At 38.1% G+C, this 16,007-nt stretch overlaps 1 protein-coding gene across 5 annotated transcripts in view; it reads left to right on the top strand.

Moving 5' to 3' along the window:
- INTS6 (integrator complex subunit 6) overlaps positions 1-16,007 on the top strand; it is a 112,644-nt gene that overhangs the window by 43,773 nt on the left and 52,864 nt on the right. For all 5 annotated transcript variants that reach the window (XR_009550766.1, XR_009550767.1, XR_009550765.1 and 2 more), the window contains one exon: positions 14,620-14,803. Coding sequence is in view for 2 of the 5 variants with exons in the window: in XM_007521561.2 (XP_007521623.1) it covers positions 14,620-14,803 (184 nt within the window). In the remaining 3 variants the exon portion in view is untranslated. The remainder of the gene's footprint in view (positions 1-14,619; positions 14,804-16,007) is intronic.

The raw sequence follows: 16,007 nt of genomic DNA, 5'->3' as shown, positions 1-16,007 counted from the left end.
TCAAATTTGTTCAGGTAGCTGTTATCTTTTTTTGTTCTCACTGTAGCTTCAGTGCTCTGGGCACTGCTCTTTCAGAGAAAGGGAGAGAGACAGAGAGAGAGAGAGAGAGAGAGAGAAAAGGGAGGAGAGAAACAGCACAGCACTGAAACTTTTCCCCATGTAGCGGAGGCCAGCCTGGAACATGAGTTGCCTGAGTTGCACAAAGCAGGCACCTTTCCAGGTGAGCTGTCCTGCTAACATTTTGATAAAGTAAACATGAAAAGGATATATCCCACATGAACTAGATATAACCCTGCCGGGCTAGCTTTGCGGGTGGGAGAGAGAGACGACCAGGGACTCATGGCTGAGTGTGGTGCGCAGTTCAGTCTTTATTCATGTGGAATGCAGCACAATCTAAGCTATCTCTAATCACAATCCTGTCCTTATATATCCTGATGCAGAAGTGTCAGGTCTGAAGAGGATGTACGTAGGATAGGGGGTGGGGAGAAGGAAAAAGCATGCAAAACAGTGAGGATTAAACCAATGCCATGGAGGTAAGGCAGTGCTTAGTTAACAGTGGGTCTGTAAATAGAATACAGTGTTAAGTAGGGGGGATTAAACCAATGAAACAGAAGGGGTCTTAGAAGCAGAATTCAGAAGCAGACCAACATAACCCTGTCTTTGTTTTTTAAAGAGGTTTTACTTATTTATTAATAAGAAAGATAGGAGGAGAGAGAGAGAGAGAACCAGACATCACTCTGGTACATGGGCTGCTGTGGATTGAACTTGTGACCTCATGCTTGAGAGCCTAATGCTTTATCTACTGTGCCACCTCCCAGACCAAATAATGTCATTGTATTTATTTATTTATAAAATGGAAATAATTGATAAGACCCTCAGATAAGAGGGGCACTACTCCACACAATTCCCACCACCAGAACTCCGAATCCAATCCTCCCCCTTGATAGCTTTCCTATTCCTTATCCCTCTGGGAGTATGGATCCAGGGCCATTATGGGGTACAGAAGATGGGAAGTCTGTCTTCTATAATGCTTCCCTGCTGAACATGGGCATTGGCAGGTGGATCCATACTCCCAGCCTGCCTCTCTTTTTCCTTAGTGGAGTAGGGAACTGGGGAGGTGGGGGCTCCAGGGCACATTGGTGTTCTACCCAGCAAAATCAGGTTGGCATCATGATAGTATCTGGAACCTGTTGGCTGAAAAAGAGTTAAGATATAAGCAGACCAAATTGTTGACTAAGCATGAACCTAAATGTTAGAATATTGCAGATGAAGATATGGGGTCTCCATTTTGGAAAAAGCTGGTAGGTCTATTTTAGGTATATTCCAAGGGGCCAGGACTTTACTAGTTTTTGTCAGAGCCTGACATCTAATATGCAGGTGGCCTAAGTTATTGTCTGGGAGGATGATGTCATAGTTGGAAAAAGGACCAGAAAGCTAGATCAGGGAAGAGAGTAGTTTCCAAGTACGGGAAAAGTATATAAATATTATTGGCTGTAACCACCCATTGGTTTGATCTGGGGCCCATAGTCAGCACAGGAGCCTACATAACCTCTGTATCCTTGTAGGTCTGTATCCATGGTCACAGCTAGGAACATTCCAGGCTGTGCCAATTTCAGAACCCATCAATCTCGGGTGATAGGCAGAGTATGCTATCCAACCTCCCTTTAGAGAATGGAACACTCCCCACCGTTGTTGATCCACACTGAGGGCCAGGGCCTATAGGGGCCCACTGAGGGGTCCATTGTGGTGGCCTAGCTGGAAAGGAATACATCTGCAGCTGAGAAATGCACAGAATTTAGCAGTTAACTGTATTCTCACTTGCAGTTATTTCCTAAATGTTTTATTACTTGACTAACACTTAACCTAATTATTTAAGATCAGCAGACTTCAGCCCATTATCCATTAGCTTGTATTAGTTCTTCATAATTTTTTTCTTCTTTAATAACTGTTTATTAATGATTTTTATTGGTTTACCAGACAATTAAGATTACAGGGATCTTGTTCCACATTGCAGCACTCAACAAAACCACCATAGTTCTCACAAAATCTTAGAGACAGTTTAGCTACTTATTTTTTATAAGTTCCATGTGTTTCAGGTCTTTACATTACACATATGAACAAAACCATCTGGTAGTTGTCTCTCACCTCCTTACTTACTCCACTAAGCATAATGACTGTGAGTTCCTCCATTTTTGTCCCAAAGGACACAGCATCATCTTTTTAAATTAGTGTTATGGTTCCGTTCAGTCCAGTTCACTGTGTGTTGTGACGGGTGCCAAACTGTCAATTAATTTAAAGTATCTAAAAAATATTCCTTACAATGAAAGTACTCTGGCAGTTTTGTTTTGTTATATTGCCTTAAGTGGGAGAGAGCAGGATGCACAGATTATCCTTCTGAGAAGCCTCTGCTACTCTCACAGGACACAGAGAGATTGTGTGTGTATGTGGACGAGTGCCTCTTTTGTGTTCCATGGAAAAGTTTGAGTATTCTCTCCTGAGTCTTTGAAGAGGTACTATCATGGAATAATATAAAATGTTATATTTCAAATTAAATGCCACTAAATACATGGTTCTGAAAATTTACATTGGCTTTTATTTTCTTTATTGTCATTACCTTTTAATTATATTTTTATTTATAAAATGGAAATATTGACAAGACCATAGGATGAGAGGTGTTGGTATGCTTCTAAATCCTGCTTATAAGACCTTCTGTTTTGATCATCACATTAGGTTCGCTTGTATTACTTATGATGTATTCTGTTTACATAGCCACTGTTGACTGAAAACCCCCCTGCCTCCGGGACATTGGTTTAATCCTCACTGGTTTGGCTTTTCCCTTCTCCCCGCCCACTATCCAACGTACTTCCTTGTTCCTGACTCTTTCGCCTCAGGAGAAATGCAGGACAGAATTGTGTTGTGATTAGAAGAGATTAGATTGTTGAACCGCATCCCCGCTCGTCAATAAACAGATACTGCTTCCCTGGTCGTCTATCTCTCCCGCATGCGAAACCAGTCCGGTAGAGAGGGGTACAGTTCCCACCACCAGAATTCTATATCCCACCCCCTCCCTTGATAGCTCTCCTATTTATCCCTCTGGGAATATGGACCCAGGCTCAGTATAGGGTGCAGATGGTGGGAGGTCTGCCTTCTATAATTGATGTCATCACCTTTTTAAACTGTAACTTATATACAGCAAAATAGAGCAATTTCAAGTATGAAACTTGGGTAAGTTTTGACATGTAAAATAGCTTAATAATAGTAAAAAATATATTCACCACAGCGGCTCTTATATCACTTTGCAGTTAATTTCTGTCCCTGTCTTCTGGAAACCCAACTGCTTTCTTTCACAAGTTTTTACCTTTTCTAAAATTTCATTTAATGGGGTCATATATTGTGTAGTATGTATCTGGTTTCATTCATTTAGTATAATTTTTTTTTTTTAAATCATCCTGCAAGGCTGGGGAGATAACATAATGGTTATGCCAAAATTTTTATGCCCAAGGCACCAAAGATCCCAAGTTCAATCTGTAGCACCACCATAAGCCAAAACTAAGCAATGCTCTTGTAAAAATAAATAAATAAATAATAATTAAATTCATCTAACGTTGCATATGTCAGTTTAATTGAGATTTCAGTAAATGAAGAATTGCTAGCCTGTTAACCTTGCTGTGTGATTTTGGAAAAATTTTGTAAGTACCAGAGACCTTTAATTTCCATGCTTGTTTGGACTAACAGAAAAAGGTTATTTTAAGAGTGTTCAATGTGTTTTAGTACATATATACATAGCATACATAGAAAGCTTATTGATAGGTTTTTGTGTTTGAAGCATTAAGTTATTTTAGTTATCTAGAAAATAACCTCTACAAATTATTTGCAGAATTCTTCATAATGTTTATTTATTTTTTTATAGTAAGTTTATTTATTTATTCCCTTTTGTTGCCTTTGTTTTATTGTTGTAGTTATTCTTGTCGTCATTGTTGGATAGGACAGAGATATGGAGAGAGATGGGAAAGAGGGGGAGAGAAAGACACCTGCAGACCTGCTTCACTGCCTGTGAAGCAACTCCCCTGCAGGTGGGGAACTAGGGGCTTAAACCGGGATCCTTACCCCAGTCCTTGTGCTTTGCGCCACGTGCGCTTAACCCACTGTGCTACTGTCTGACTCCCATTTTTTAATTAATTCCCTTTTGTTGCCCTTGTTGTTTTTTATTGTTGTAGTTATTATTGTTGTTGTTATTGATGTCATCGTTGTTCGATAGGACAGAGAGAAATGCTGAGAGGAAGGAAAGACAGACTGGGGAGAGAAAGATAGACACCTGCAGACCTGCTTCATCCCCTGCAGGTGGGGAGCTGATCCTTGCGTTTTGTGCCACGTGAGCTCAACCTGCTGAGCTACCGCTGGACTCCCTGCTGTTATTGTTGCTGTTTGATAGGACAGAGAGAAATTGAGAGAGGAGGGGAAGAGAAAGATAACTGCAGAACTGCTTTGTCACTTTCTAAGTGACCCCCTTGCAGATAGGGAGTCGGGGGATTGAACCGGGATCCTTTTGCTAGTCCCTGCATTTAGCACTATGTGTATTTTACCTGGTGTACTACCTCCTGGCCCTCTAAAAAACATTTTTTTAAAACCTATATGCTTTATTTTATTTATTTTATGTGATACAGAGAGTTTCACATAAAAAAGAGCAACCAGAATACCACGTACTTTTAAGTAACCTTCTAAATTATTACTTTACAATTTATGCTAATCTTAAATGGTTAATGTTAGTTTTGGAATAATTTGGTCTATTACTTAATAATTATGTGTAGTTATACTTTAGAGTTGATTACATTAAAGTCCTGCTTCATATGCTATGGTACCTTATTATAATTTTGGTACTTAACACTTTAATAGTAGAGGTTGAAAAATCTTTAGAGCCTTAAGATGTAACATGCTCTTTTTTTCTTTGTAATTCTCTTTGGAGTTAGTCCCTTCCTTTTTTTTTTTTTTAATCTCATTAATCTGTCTCATATTTTACTCCTTTTGCCATCAATTATCCTGGTGCATTTCTTTTTCTTTTTCTTTTTTTTAAAAGATTTTATTTATTTATTAATGAGAAAGATAGGATAGAGAGAAAGAAAGAACCAGACATCACTCTGATACATGTGCTGTCAGAGATTGAACTCAGGACCTCATGCTTGAGAGTCTAGTGCCTTAGCCACTGTGCATTTCTTAAACTAATATATTAGGCCCCTAACTGGTCTAAATTTCCTTTTATCTGTTATACCATGGTTATAGTTATTCTAAAATAATCAGGTGTATTATTATACTGTTCATATTCTGTATTGCTTCCCATTTTCCACTAAATTCCTCAGTACCCTTCACAACTTGAACCAGTCACCATTTTATACATCCCATTGTTCATTTGGCTATATTTATGGAATTCCTTTTATCATCTAGCACTGTGCTAGGCTCTGTCTGAGAATAAAGTGGTGAGCATAGCCAAACAGGAGCTCTGTCTCCATTTGAGAAGATAAACATTCATAAAATTACCACATCTACAGAGTTAATTGCTATGAGAGCTTGCAATAACGACATACAACTTGTAGTCAAGGAGGTCATAGCAAGCTAAACATCTAAGCAGTGAGTAGAACTTACTATACAAAAAGTGAGAAGGATGATGTTACTAGGCAGAGGAATTGGAATGTATAGTAGTTCTTTCCCCAAAGGCAGACTGTTTTGTGAATAAAGGACTAAAAGAAAATTATTGTGATGAAGTATTTAAAAAAAGAGGGACCACTGTACATAATGCAAATGCAAAAGAAGACTGGGCTTGACCACATATGAGCCTTTGAGGTCATGCTAATTAATGTTGTTAGTAATATCAAAGTACGAGGAAGCCATTCAAGGATTTTATTTGGAAGTAGAAATGGTGAAAAGGGAAACAAGATAGGTGGATGTTGAAAGATGACCAAGGAATTGTTGAATTGGTGTTCAGAAGAAATATCTAAGCAGATATTTTAATTTCATCATTGATTCTAGGGGTATAGGTGGCTTTTGGTAGGTTGAGGACTTAAGGATATCAATTGGAACAGTGCTGAACCTTGAGGTTTATAGCATTTACTGGCTAGTTCCTGGAGGCTGACTCTGGATTGAGGGTTAGGATGAAATATAGAAACACAGATGGAGAGGAGGAACACCCATGAAAATAATCTGTAGTGAAAGACAAAGGAAGGATATCTTTTAAATACTGTTGGGTAACATACATGAATAATCTTTAGTAGTTGTAATAGTTATAACTTCTGTTAGTTATTTCTTTATTATTGTTGTTGTTGTTTTGCCTCCAGGGTTATTGCTGGGGCTTGGTGCCTGCACTACAAATCCACTATTCGTGAAGGCCTTTTTTCCCATTTTGTTGCCCTTGTAGTTGTTACTGTTATTGTTGTCATAGCCGTTGTTGCTGTTGGATAGGACAGAGAGAAATCCAGAGGAGGGGAAGACGGGGAGAGAAAAACGCATGCAGACCTACTTCACTGCTTGTGAAGCAACCTCCTGCAGGTGGGGAACTGGGGACTCAAACTGGGATCCCTACCCTGGTCCCTGTGCTTTGCACTATGTGCGCTTAGCTGTTGTGCTACTGCTCAGCCCCCCTTTATTATTATTTAAATTTTTATCTATAAAAAGGAAACACTGACAAATCTTAGTTATTTCTAACAAACTACCCTAAGTCTGAGTGGCTTAAGACAATACTTGTTTGTTGACAGACATTAGAGCTGTCATATAGTTCTGGAATCAAACCCAGGATCTCTCACATGTATGTAATGCATGCACTTCACCGGGAGCTTATTCCCGAGCTCCTGTTGGTATGCTTCTAATTCTGCTTCTAAAAACCCCTTCTGTTTCATTTGGTTTAATACCCCCTGCTTAACACTGTATTCTATTTACATAACCATTGTTAACTAAGCATCACCCTCCCTCCAGGGCATTGGTGGTTCAGTGGTAGAATTCTCACCTGTTCCGCCCCCTCTCCTTGTCACACCCTGATTTTCACCAATCACTTTTCTCTCCACCCTATCTACATCACATCCTGTTTACACCCTACTTGGCATGTATACATAAGGACAGGTTTGTGAGTTTTCGGTTTAGTTTTAGTTTAGTTTAGCTTGGCTTAGATTGCGCTGCGTTCTGCCTGAATAAAGAGATACTGCGTACAGCTCAGCCATGAGTCCCTGGTCATCTGTCTCCTGCCTGCGAAGCTAAGCCTGAGAAGCTCCCACCAGTCATTTCTTAATTTTCAAGTTCTGTTTGCTTATTTAGCATGGCTGTAAACTTTATGCCTGACATTGGTACTTGTTCATTGTTGCCTGGCTAGTTTTATTTTTGTCGCTGTACTATTTGTCCAGGTGATCTTTTGTCAGTCAGTAGTCTAGTTCATGCTTCTTTTTAAACAGCACTTACTTTAAAGGAGGTAACAATGAAGATGAGAGGACTATTAAAACTTAACCATGGACTGGCAACATAGCCTATCTTGTATAGTGTGCTGTTCCGCCATGTGCACGACCCAGGCTCAAACCTGGCCCTCACTACGTTGAAGGAAGCTTTAGTGCTATGATCTCTTCCATTCTCTGCTTTTCTGCAGAGAGAAAAAATTAGATAGAGAAAACTTTTAGAGCAATTTCTCTACTTAAAGGAATAGAAATGCTAGTAATATAAAACTTAGCCATACAGATACTACCATATCTCAGTGAGTAAAAGACACCATTGATTACTTACTGTGAGCACTGTTTCTGTTAAATTGAAAAGATAACTAGGTAGTGACTAGAAGATGAAAAAATTCCTTATCATTCTGCTGTAATTTCTTTAAATGCATTATTTTTTCACGTTTCCTCTCCTTGAATGCTATTTGTGTCCTTCATATTAAAAAGTTACCCATTTTTACATGTTTGTTGAAATCTTCAGTTTTTTCTCCTTCGTATTTTGTCCCCCAGCAGTTCTGAGTTTAGTTTATATTCCAGTATTTATTGCTTATTGCATTGTATGTTTTTTATAGTGATTTTCACTCTGCATTTGTCCTCCGGTATGCAAATAGATCTAGATTCTCAGTAAACTGTGCATTTTTCAGACTTACTCATGTGCTATTTCCTCTCTGAGCTACCTGGTAGAGGGCACACACTACCCTATATGAAGACTCAGGTACAGCTCTGTGTTCCCACCTGCTGGGGGAGCTTCTCAAGCAGTGGAGCAGTGCTGCTGGTGTCTCTTTTCCCTCTAATCACTTTCACTCTCTATGTGTCTCTGTCTCTATAAGTAAAAAGAAAAGAAAGAAAGATAGATAGATGGCCACAAGGAGTGGTAGAGTTGTGTAGGCAGTAATGCAGATGGCAAAAAAAAAATTCTTCCTTCTTTCACTGTACGTTGGCTTTTTTGTTTGTCTAGTCTGAAAGTTTAAAAACTAAGTAATGGTGTATAATAGCCTAGTTATCTAAGCTTTTATAATAGTTTTTAAAAATATATTCATTTATTAGTGAAAAAGGAAGAGGGAGTGAACAAATCAAAGGACCTTATATTTATTTATTGTTTGTCTTTGCTTTTGTTTTCCCCTTTGATTTTTTTAAAAAAATTATTTTATTTATTTTTTGAGAGAGATGCAGAGAGAGAAAAACACAGAGAAACACTGCTCAGTGCTGGGAAAGCAGCACACAACAACAGCTCAGCTCTGGCTTATGGTGGTGCGGGGGATTTAACCTGGGACTTCGGAGCCTCAGTCATGACAGTCTCTTTGCATAACCACTATGCTGTCTACCCCTACCATCGCCTTTGATTTTTTTTTTATTTATTTATTGGGGAATTAATGTTTTACATTCGACAGTAAATACAGTAGTTTGTACATGCATACAATTTCTCAGTCTTCCATAGAACTATACAACTCCCACTAGTTCCTCTGTCATCCGTCTTGGACCTGTATTCCGCCCCCCCTACACACACACACAGTCTTTTATTTTGGTGCAATATGCCAATTCCAGTTCAGGTTCTACTTTGTTTTCTCTTCTGATCTTGTTTTTCAACTTCTTCCTGAAAGTGAGATCATCCCATATTCATCCTTCTGTTTCTGACTTACTTCACTTAACATGAATTTTTCAAGGTTCATCCAAGATCTGCTGAAAACGGTGAAGTCACCTTTTTTTTTTTTTTCCCTCCAGGGTTATTGCTGGGCTCAGCGCCTGCACCATGAATCCTCCGCTCCTGGAGGCCATTTCCCCCCCTTTTGTTGCCCTTGTTGTTGTAGCCTCGTTGTGGTTATTATTATTGCCATTATTGATGTTGGATAGGACATTGAGAAATGGAGAGAGGAGGGGAAGACAGAGAGGGGGAGAGAAAGATAGACACCTGCAGACCTGCTTCACTGCTTGTGAAGCGACTCCCCTGCAGGTAGGGAGCCGAGGGCTTGAACCGGGATCCTTACGCCGGTCCTTGCGCTTTGCTCCACATGCGCTTAATCCACTGCGCCACCGCCCGACCCCTGAAGTCACCGTTTTTTATAGCTGGGTAGTACTCCATTGTGTATATATACCACAACTTGCTCAGCCACTAGTCTGGTGTTGGACATCTGGGTTGCTTCCAGGTTTTGGCTTCAAATTGTGCTGCTACGAACATATGTGTACACAGATCTTTTTGGATGGGTGTGTTGATACATCCCCAGGAGAGGAACTGCAGGATCATAGGGTAGGCCCATTTCTAGCCTTCTGAGAGTTCTCCAGACTCTTCTCCACAGAGGTTGGACCAACTGACATTCCCACCAACAGTGCAGGAGGGTTCCTTAGACCCCACAACCTCTCCAGCATTTGCTGCTGTTGCCTTTTCTGATGTATGACATTCTCACAGGAGTGAAGTGGTATCTTATTGTTGTCTTTATTTGCATTTCTCTGAAAGTCAAAGACTTGGAGCATTTCTTCATGTATTTCTCTGCCTTTTGGATCTCTTCTGTGGTGAATATTTGTCCATGTCCTCTCCATTTTTGGATGGGGTTGTTTATTTTCTTGTGGTTGAGTTTGGCAAGCTCTTTATATATTTTGGTTATTAGCCTCTTGTCTGATGTATGGCATGTAAAGATCTTCTCCCATTCTGTGAGGGGTCTCTTGGTTTGGGTACTGGTTTTTTTTTGTTGTGCAGAAGCTTTTTAATTTGATGTATTCACATAGGTTTATGCTTGCCTCAGTCTTCTTTGTAATTGGATTCGTTTCATTGAAGATGTCTTTGAAATGTATGTGGAAAAGAGTTCTGCCAATATTTTCCTCTACGTATTTGATAGTTGTGGCCTAACATCCAAGTCCTTGATCCACTTGGAATTTACTTTTGTATTTGGTGAAATATAGTGATTCAGTTTCATTCTTCTGCATGTTTCAACCCATTTTTTCCAACACCATTTGTTGAAGAGACTCTGCTTTCCCCATTGAATAGTCTGGGAACCTTTGTCAAAGATTAGATGTCCATAGGTGTGGGGGCTTACTTCTGGGCTCTTAAATTTTATAATTTGATTCGACTGGTCAGTGTGTCTATTCATGTTCAGATTCATTCTAGTCATGTCTATTCATGACAATGGTCCTATAATACAGTTTGAGATCTGGGAGTGTGATGCCTCCAGTTCCATTCTTTTCAAGAGTGATTTGGCAATTCTAGCTTTTATCTGGTTCCAGATAAACATCTGTAGCATTTGTTCTATTCTCCTAAAAAATGTGGTTGGGATCTTTATGGGAGGACCTTATATTTCTAAGTTCATCACTCTGTAGCCACTGTGCCACCACCCAGGCTGCTATAATACTTTCTTTTAAGGTATGCTAGCTAAAATGTTATTTTAAATCTTGTTTGCTTAGATTGATATCACTTCTGTTAAATCCTGAAATTAAGCCATGTTATGGTAGGCATTAATAGTGAATAAATAATTAAAAGTTAAATTGAGCCTTACTTCAGTCATAAGTGTTGGGACTGAGTTGCGGGCAAATACAAAGCAAATAAAAGGAGGTAAAATTGTACTTTTATAAGTGCACAAAGTTTGAGTATGCTTAATAGTAGACTCTCCCCTGCCTAGGGAGAATTTATAGTTAAGAGGGCAACAAAGTCAGCAAAAAACAGAAGGTAAAATAGAACAGTCCTACTAAATTTAAATTGGAGTTATGTTTCTTAGGAGCAGCAATCAAGGTAATTGCATAAGATAATTATTATGTGATTTTGGTGATAACAAATCATCAATAATGCACCCTTTAAAATAGTAGAAAACCTCGATTGTATTAAAATAAGAACAGCTTTGATGGTTAAAGAAATAAGAAAGAAAGAAAAGAAAACAATACTTTTCTTTGTTACTAGTCCATCAGATTAAAGCTTTGCCTGGTGTAGTCTTATAAAGATCTTGAATATCATGGTTATGGAAAAATTACTGTTATTGATTATAATTTATTGAGTTCTTAAAACTTGCAGTTCTCCTTAGATAGTCGTCACTTGATTATATAGTAAGGGTTGCTTGAATTTGTATCCTGCAAATAGATGTTTCCTGATGTACAAATCTTATAACTTGTTTCTAAAATAGAAGCAATAATAGTACTGGACCAGCAAAATAACTCACTTGCATAGTGTTTTGTTTTGCCATTTGCATAACCTAGGTTCAAATCCTGAACCCTACTGTACTGGAGAAAGCTTTGGTTCTGTAATTGGGTCCTACCCTATTTTTCCCCCCTCCCCTCTGCCTCTGTCTAGAAAAGTCAGCCTGGATTGGTGAAGCCCTGGCAATGGAGGGGGGAACATGTGTCATTGGTTTAGTATTATATGAAAAGCCCATAGAATGTTGGTACATAATAATCAAAATATGCAATTATTTAAAAAATCTTTTTATTACCCATGTATCTAAGAATTGGAAGAAGAAAGCAAGAGTGAGCTTCTTTCCATTGAATAAAAGAATAGAGGAAAATCAGATCTCGGCTTCATTAAAGTTTTAAATTTTTATTTTTACAATAATCTTTACTTATTGGAAGAGATAGTCAGAAATCAAAAGGGAAGGGGGTGACAGAGAAGGGAGAAACAGAGAGACACCTGCAGCCCTGTTTCATCATTTACAAAGCTTTCCCCCTGCAGGTAGGGACTGGGGGCTCATACCCCAGTCCTTGCACATCGTAATGTGTGCTCAACAAGGTGCACCACCCATCCCCAACAGTTTAAAAATTTTATAAGATATACTTATTGTTGTTTGAAATCACCAGTTGATTCTGAAATGGATGACTGTAAACTTTTAAGAAGTGGTTATTTTTAGAATTCAAATTTTTCTGTTTTCATTCAATAGAATTAATTTATTTTAATGTAAATATCTTTAACGATAATTGAGAATGGGGATCATGGTATCTAATGATTGGATAGTATAATGCAGTGTTTAAGAGCATAGAATCAGGGGCTATACTTTTTAATTTTTTTTATTTTTTAACAGAGCACTGCTCAGCTCTGTCTTACGGTGATGCAGAGAATTGAATTTAGGACTTAGGTGACTCAAGCATGAGAGTCTCTTTGCATAACCATTACCATGCTATCTACCCATGTCCAGGGCTATATTTTTTTTTTTGCCTCCAGGGTTATTGCTGGAGCTCAGTGCCTGTACCACGAATCCACTGCTCCTGGAGGCCATTTTTCCCTTTTCTTACCCTTGTTGTTTTTTTATCGTTGTTGTGGTTAATATTATTGTTGCTATTGATGTCATTGTTTTTGGATAGGACAGAGAGAGGAGGGGAAGACAGAGTGGGAAAGAAAGATTAGACACCTGCAGACCTGCTTCACCGCTTGTGAAACAACTTCCCTGAAGGTGGGGAGCAGGGGCTCAAACCGGGATTCTTACACAGGTCCTTGTGCTTTGCACCACGTGAGCGTAACCCACTGCGCTACCACCCAACCCTCAGGACTATACTTTTTAATATTAATATCTCAGTACTTGATCTTTGAGAGGGGGATTATCATTTCAGTAATAGGTTGTATAATACAATATTTTAGAATATAGAATCAGGGGTCAGACTACTTGAATTAAATTCTCTGTTCCCATCACCTACCTGGCAAGTTATTGAAGGTCTATTTGCCTCTAGCTTTTTTTAAAAAAAATTATTTACATATAAGAACATAATTTATCTCTCGTTTCTTTTGTGGACCAAAGAAGTATATATCCATATGACTTAGAAACTTTGCAACATAGTAATATAGTAACTTAGAAAATTGTTAAGAATTTTTTTTGCATCTGTTTAGACATTTAAAATATGTATGGTTTAAACATTAAAAGTGTTTTGCAACTGCTTCAGGAAACAAGTCCTATAAAACCATTTTCCTACCATATATTTAGACATAAAACTATTAAATATCTTGAAGCCAAAATAATATTTTCGTGTTTTTTGAGGATACAGTTACGTGTAACCATGAAAGTAAAATCATGAAAGGGATATATTGTAGTTAGGAAAGATACCACTAAAAATGAAAGAGGTCACAAAACGAAACAGTTTATTTGTTTACATCTTTGCTTTGGATTATTTTGCCTATTATTGTGTGGGTATTCAAGCCTATCTACTTGATCCTGCTTTTTTGATTTTCATGCCATTGGTATATTGGAGAAGCCAGCTCAGTTGTCCTGTATAATGTCCCACATTCTGGATTTGATTTGTTGCAACATTTTGTTGATGTTTAACTTGATTTTATATCCTCAGTATATTCTGTAAATTAAAGGCTTGATGTGATCCAGGTTCGGTTTTATTTCTTCCCTTTCTACTACTTTTATCTTTTCCATGTTAGGACTTCTTTTTTTTTTTTTTTGCATCAGAAAGGTAATGACTGCCCCCCCATGCTATGATTCTGTTGTATTCTGTTGCTTTGTTGGTACAAAGGTACTCACTAGAGTGATAAAATTTGCTATTGTGCAAATACTTGGGGAATGCATGTTTTGTTTAAAATGATTCCTATTTATAGTTACTAAGAACTATAGAGATGTCTGAGGATGATGAAGTCTACTAGAAAAAGTACTTAGACCCAGGAGGCCAAGTTATTCATTCTCTTTGAGTACTATGGTTTTGTTGTTGTTGTTGTTGTTTTTGGTTTGTTTGTTTTATTTCCTAGAAGAAGATAATTACTGGGCCAGGTGGTGGTGGTGCACTCGCTTGAGCACACATGTTACAATGGGCAAGGAAGGACCCGGGTTCAGGTCCAGTCTCCACCTGCAGCAGGAAAGCTTCATCATGAGTGATGAAACAGTGCTGCAGGTGTCTGTCTTTCTCTCCTGCCCTCTCGGTTTCTCTTTGTCCTCAATACATAAATAATAAATAAAAGTATTGAAAAGATAATTATCATAAAGTTGTCTAATAAATTACATGAAATGATTTATTTGGAAGTGGCTGGTTGAGTCATAATATGAAAAGTATTGTAGTAATAAGATTTTATGCTATTTTCAGAGTAAAGCTTAAGAACACTGATAATGCAGGTGTTATTTCAACTGTCTGTAAGGTTTTGTTTTTGTGCTTCTTTTTTCATCATAGGCTCATTATGTAAACTTAATATAAGTAATATATGACCTTTTTTTGAGTAAAAATAGTTTGTGATAGTCTTACTGTCTTCTCCCCTACTGCTTTTCAGCTCCATTTACCTCTTAATTCTCCTTTGCCTGGAAGTGAACTGACCAAGGAACCTTTTCGGTGGGATCAGAGACTCTTTGCATTAGTGTTGCGGTTGCCTGGCACCATGTCTGTAGAATCAGAACAGTTGACAGGTGTGCCTTTAGATGATTCTGCAATCACACCAATGTGTGAAGTAACAGGCGGTAAGTTTTTCTAGCAGTGTTTCTTAAAGCAGAACTTGTCTAAATGTTCATTTCAAAAATACAAGTTTGTTTTTATTAAGTTAATATTAAGAATTACACAAGGTTTTAAAACTACATTAATGCTCTTTAATCTGATTTGAATAGTGGTAATGAATTTTTTTTTTTTGCTTACATAGAAATGCTTTTATTTAAAGTTTTAAAGCTTATTATCTTCAAAGATTTCTAGTGGTTTAGAAATTATTTTTTGTGAAAAATCATCTCAATATTGAATCAATGGATCATTACATCTCATTGTGTAATGGGATGTAAGTTAAGTTACACTTTTCCCCAGAGGCAAAGAAGATGCTTAGAAAGTTTGAAGAGAAGATGGTAAGGTCTTTTCCAGCCAGTTCAGGTAGTCACTATGTATCCTAGGAGAAACTCTTCAATCACATCAGACTTAGAACTTGTATAATGTGGAATTAATTACAGTTGGGTTTAATTTTTTGGACTATGCACTTATAGCACTATTCTATGCTTTTAAAATAGTCAAGCCTGGCTGGTCACTGTTTCATAGGTGCTGGGACCTGTGACATACTTTCCACACATAGCTCAGTGCTCTGTTGAGATTCTGTTATAGCCAGCTATAAACATTAGAGGGAAATACAAGATCAAATTAATATTTTAGGATCCTTATTTCTACATTCTTTGGGTTTTAGAAATTTAAGTAATTCACAGACAAAAAATTAAATGCTACAGAAGTATGTAACTACATAAGTCAGAAAGTTATTCACATTATTAAGAATTTCCACTTTAGGGAGTCGAGCGGTAGCGCAGTGAGTTAAGCGCATATGGTGCAAAGTGCAGGGACTGGTGTAAGGATGCCGGTTCCAGCTCCTGGTTCCAGCCCCGGGTTCCAGCCCTCGGCTCCCTACCTGCAGGGGAGTCGCTTCACAGGTGGTTTCACAGGTTTCTGCAGGTGTCTATCTTTCTCTCCCTCTCTCTGTCTTCCCTTCCTCTCTCCATTTCTCTCTGTTCTATCCAACAATGAGGACATCAGTAACAACAACAATAACTACAATAATAAAACAAGGGCAACAAAAGGGAATAAATATTTTTAAGAAGAATTTGCACATTATAGAAGTACTTTTTATAATAACGTCACAATTTAATTTTTAAAGGAAAACATCATTTGCATTTGAATAAATTTGCTGCTAACAGTCCC

This window comes from Erinaceus europaeus, chromosome 7, assembly GCF_950295315.1.
Source record: "Erinaceus europaeus chromosome 7, mEriEur2.1, whole genome shotgun sequence".
Lineage (NCBI taxonomy): Eukaryota > Metazoa > Chordata > Mammalia > Eulipotyphla > Erinaceidae > Erinaceus > Erinaceus europaeus.
Note: the sequence above shows the minus strand (reverse complement) of the source record. Positions and strands in the feature narration are given on the sequence as shown.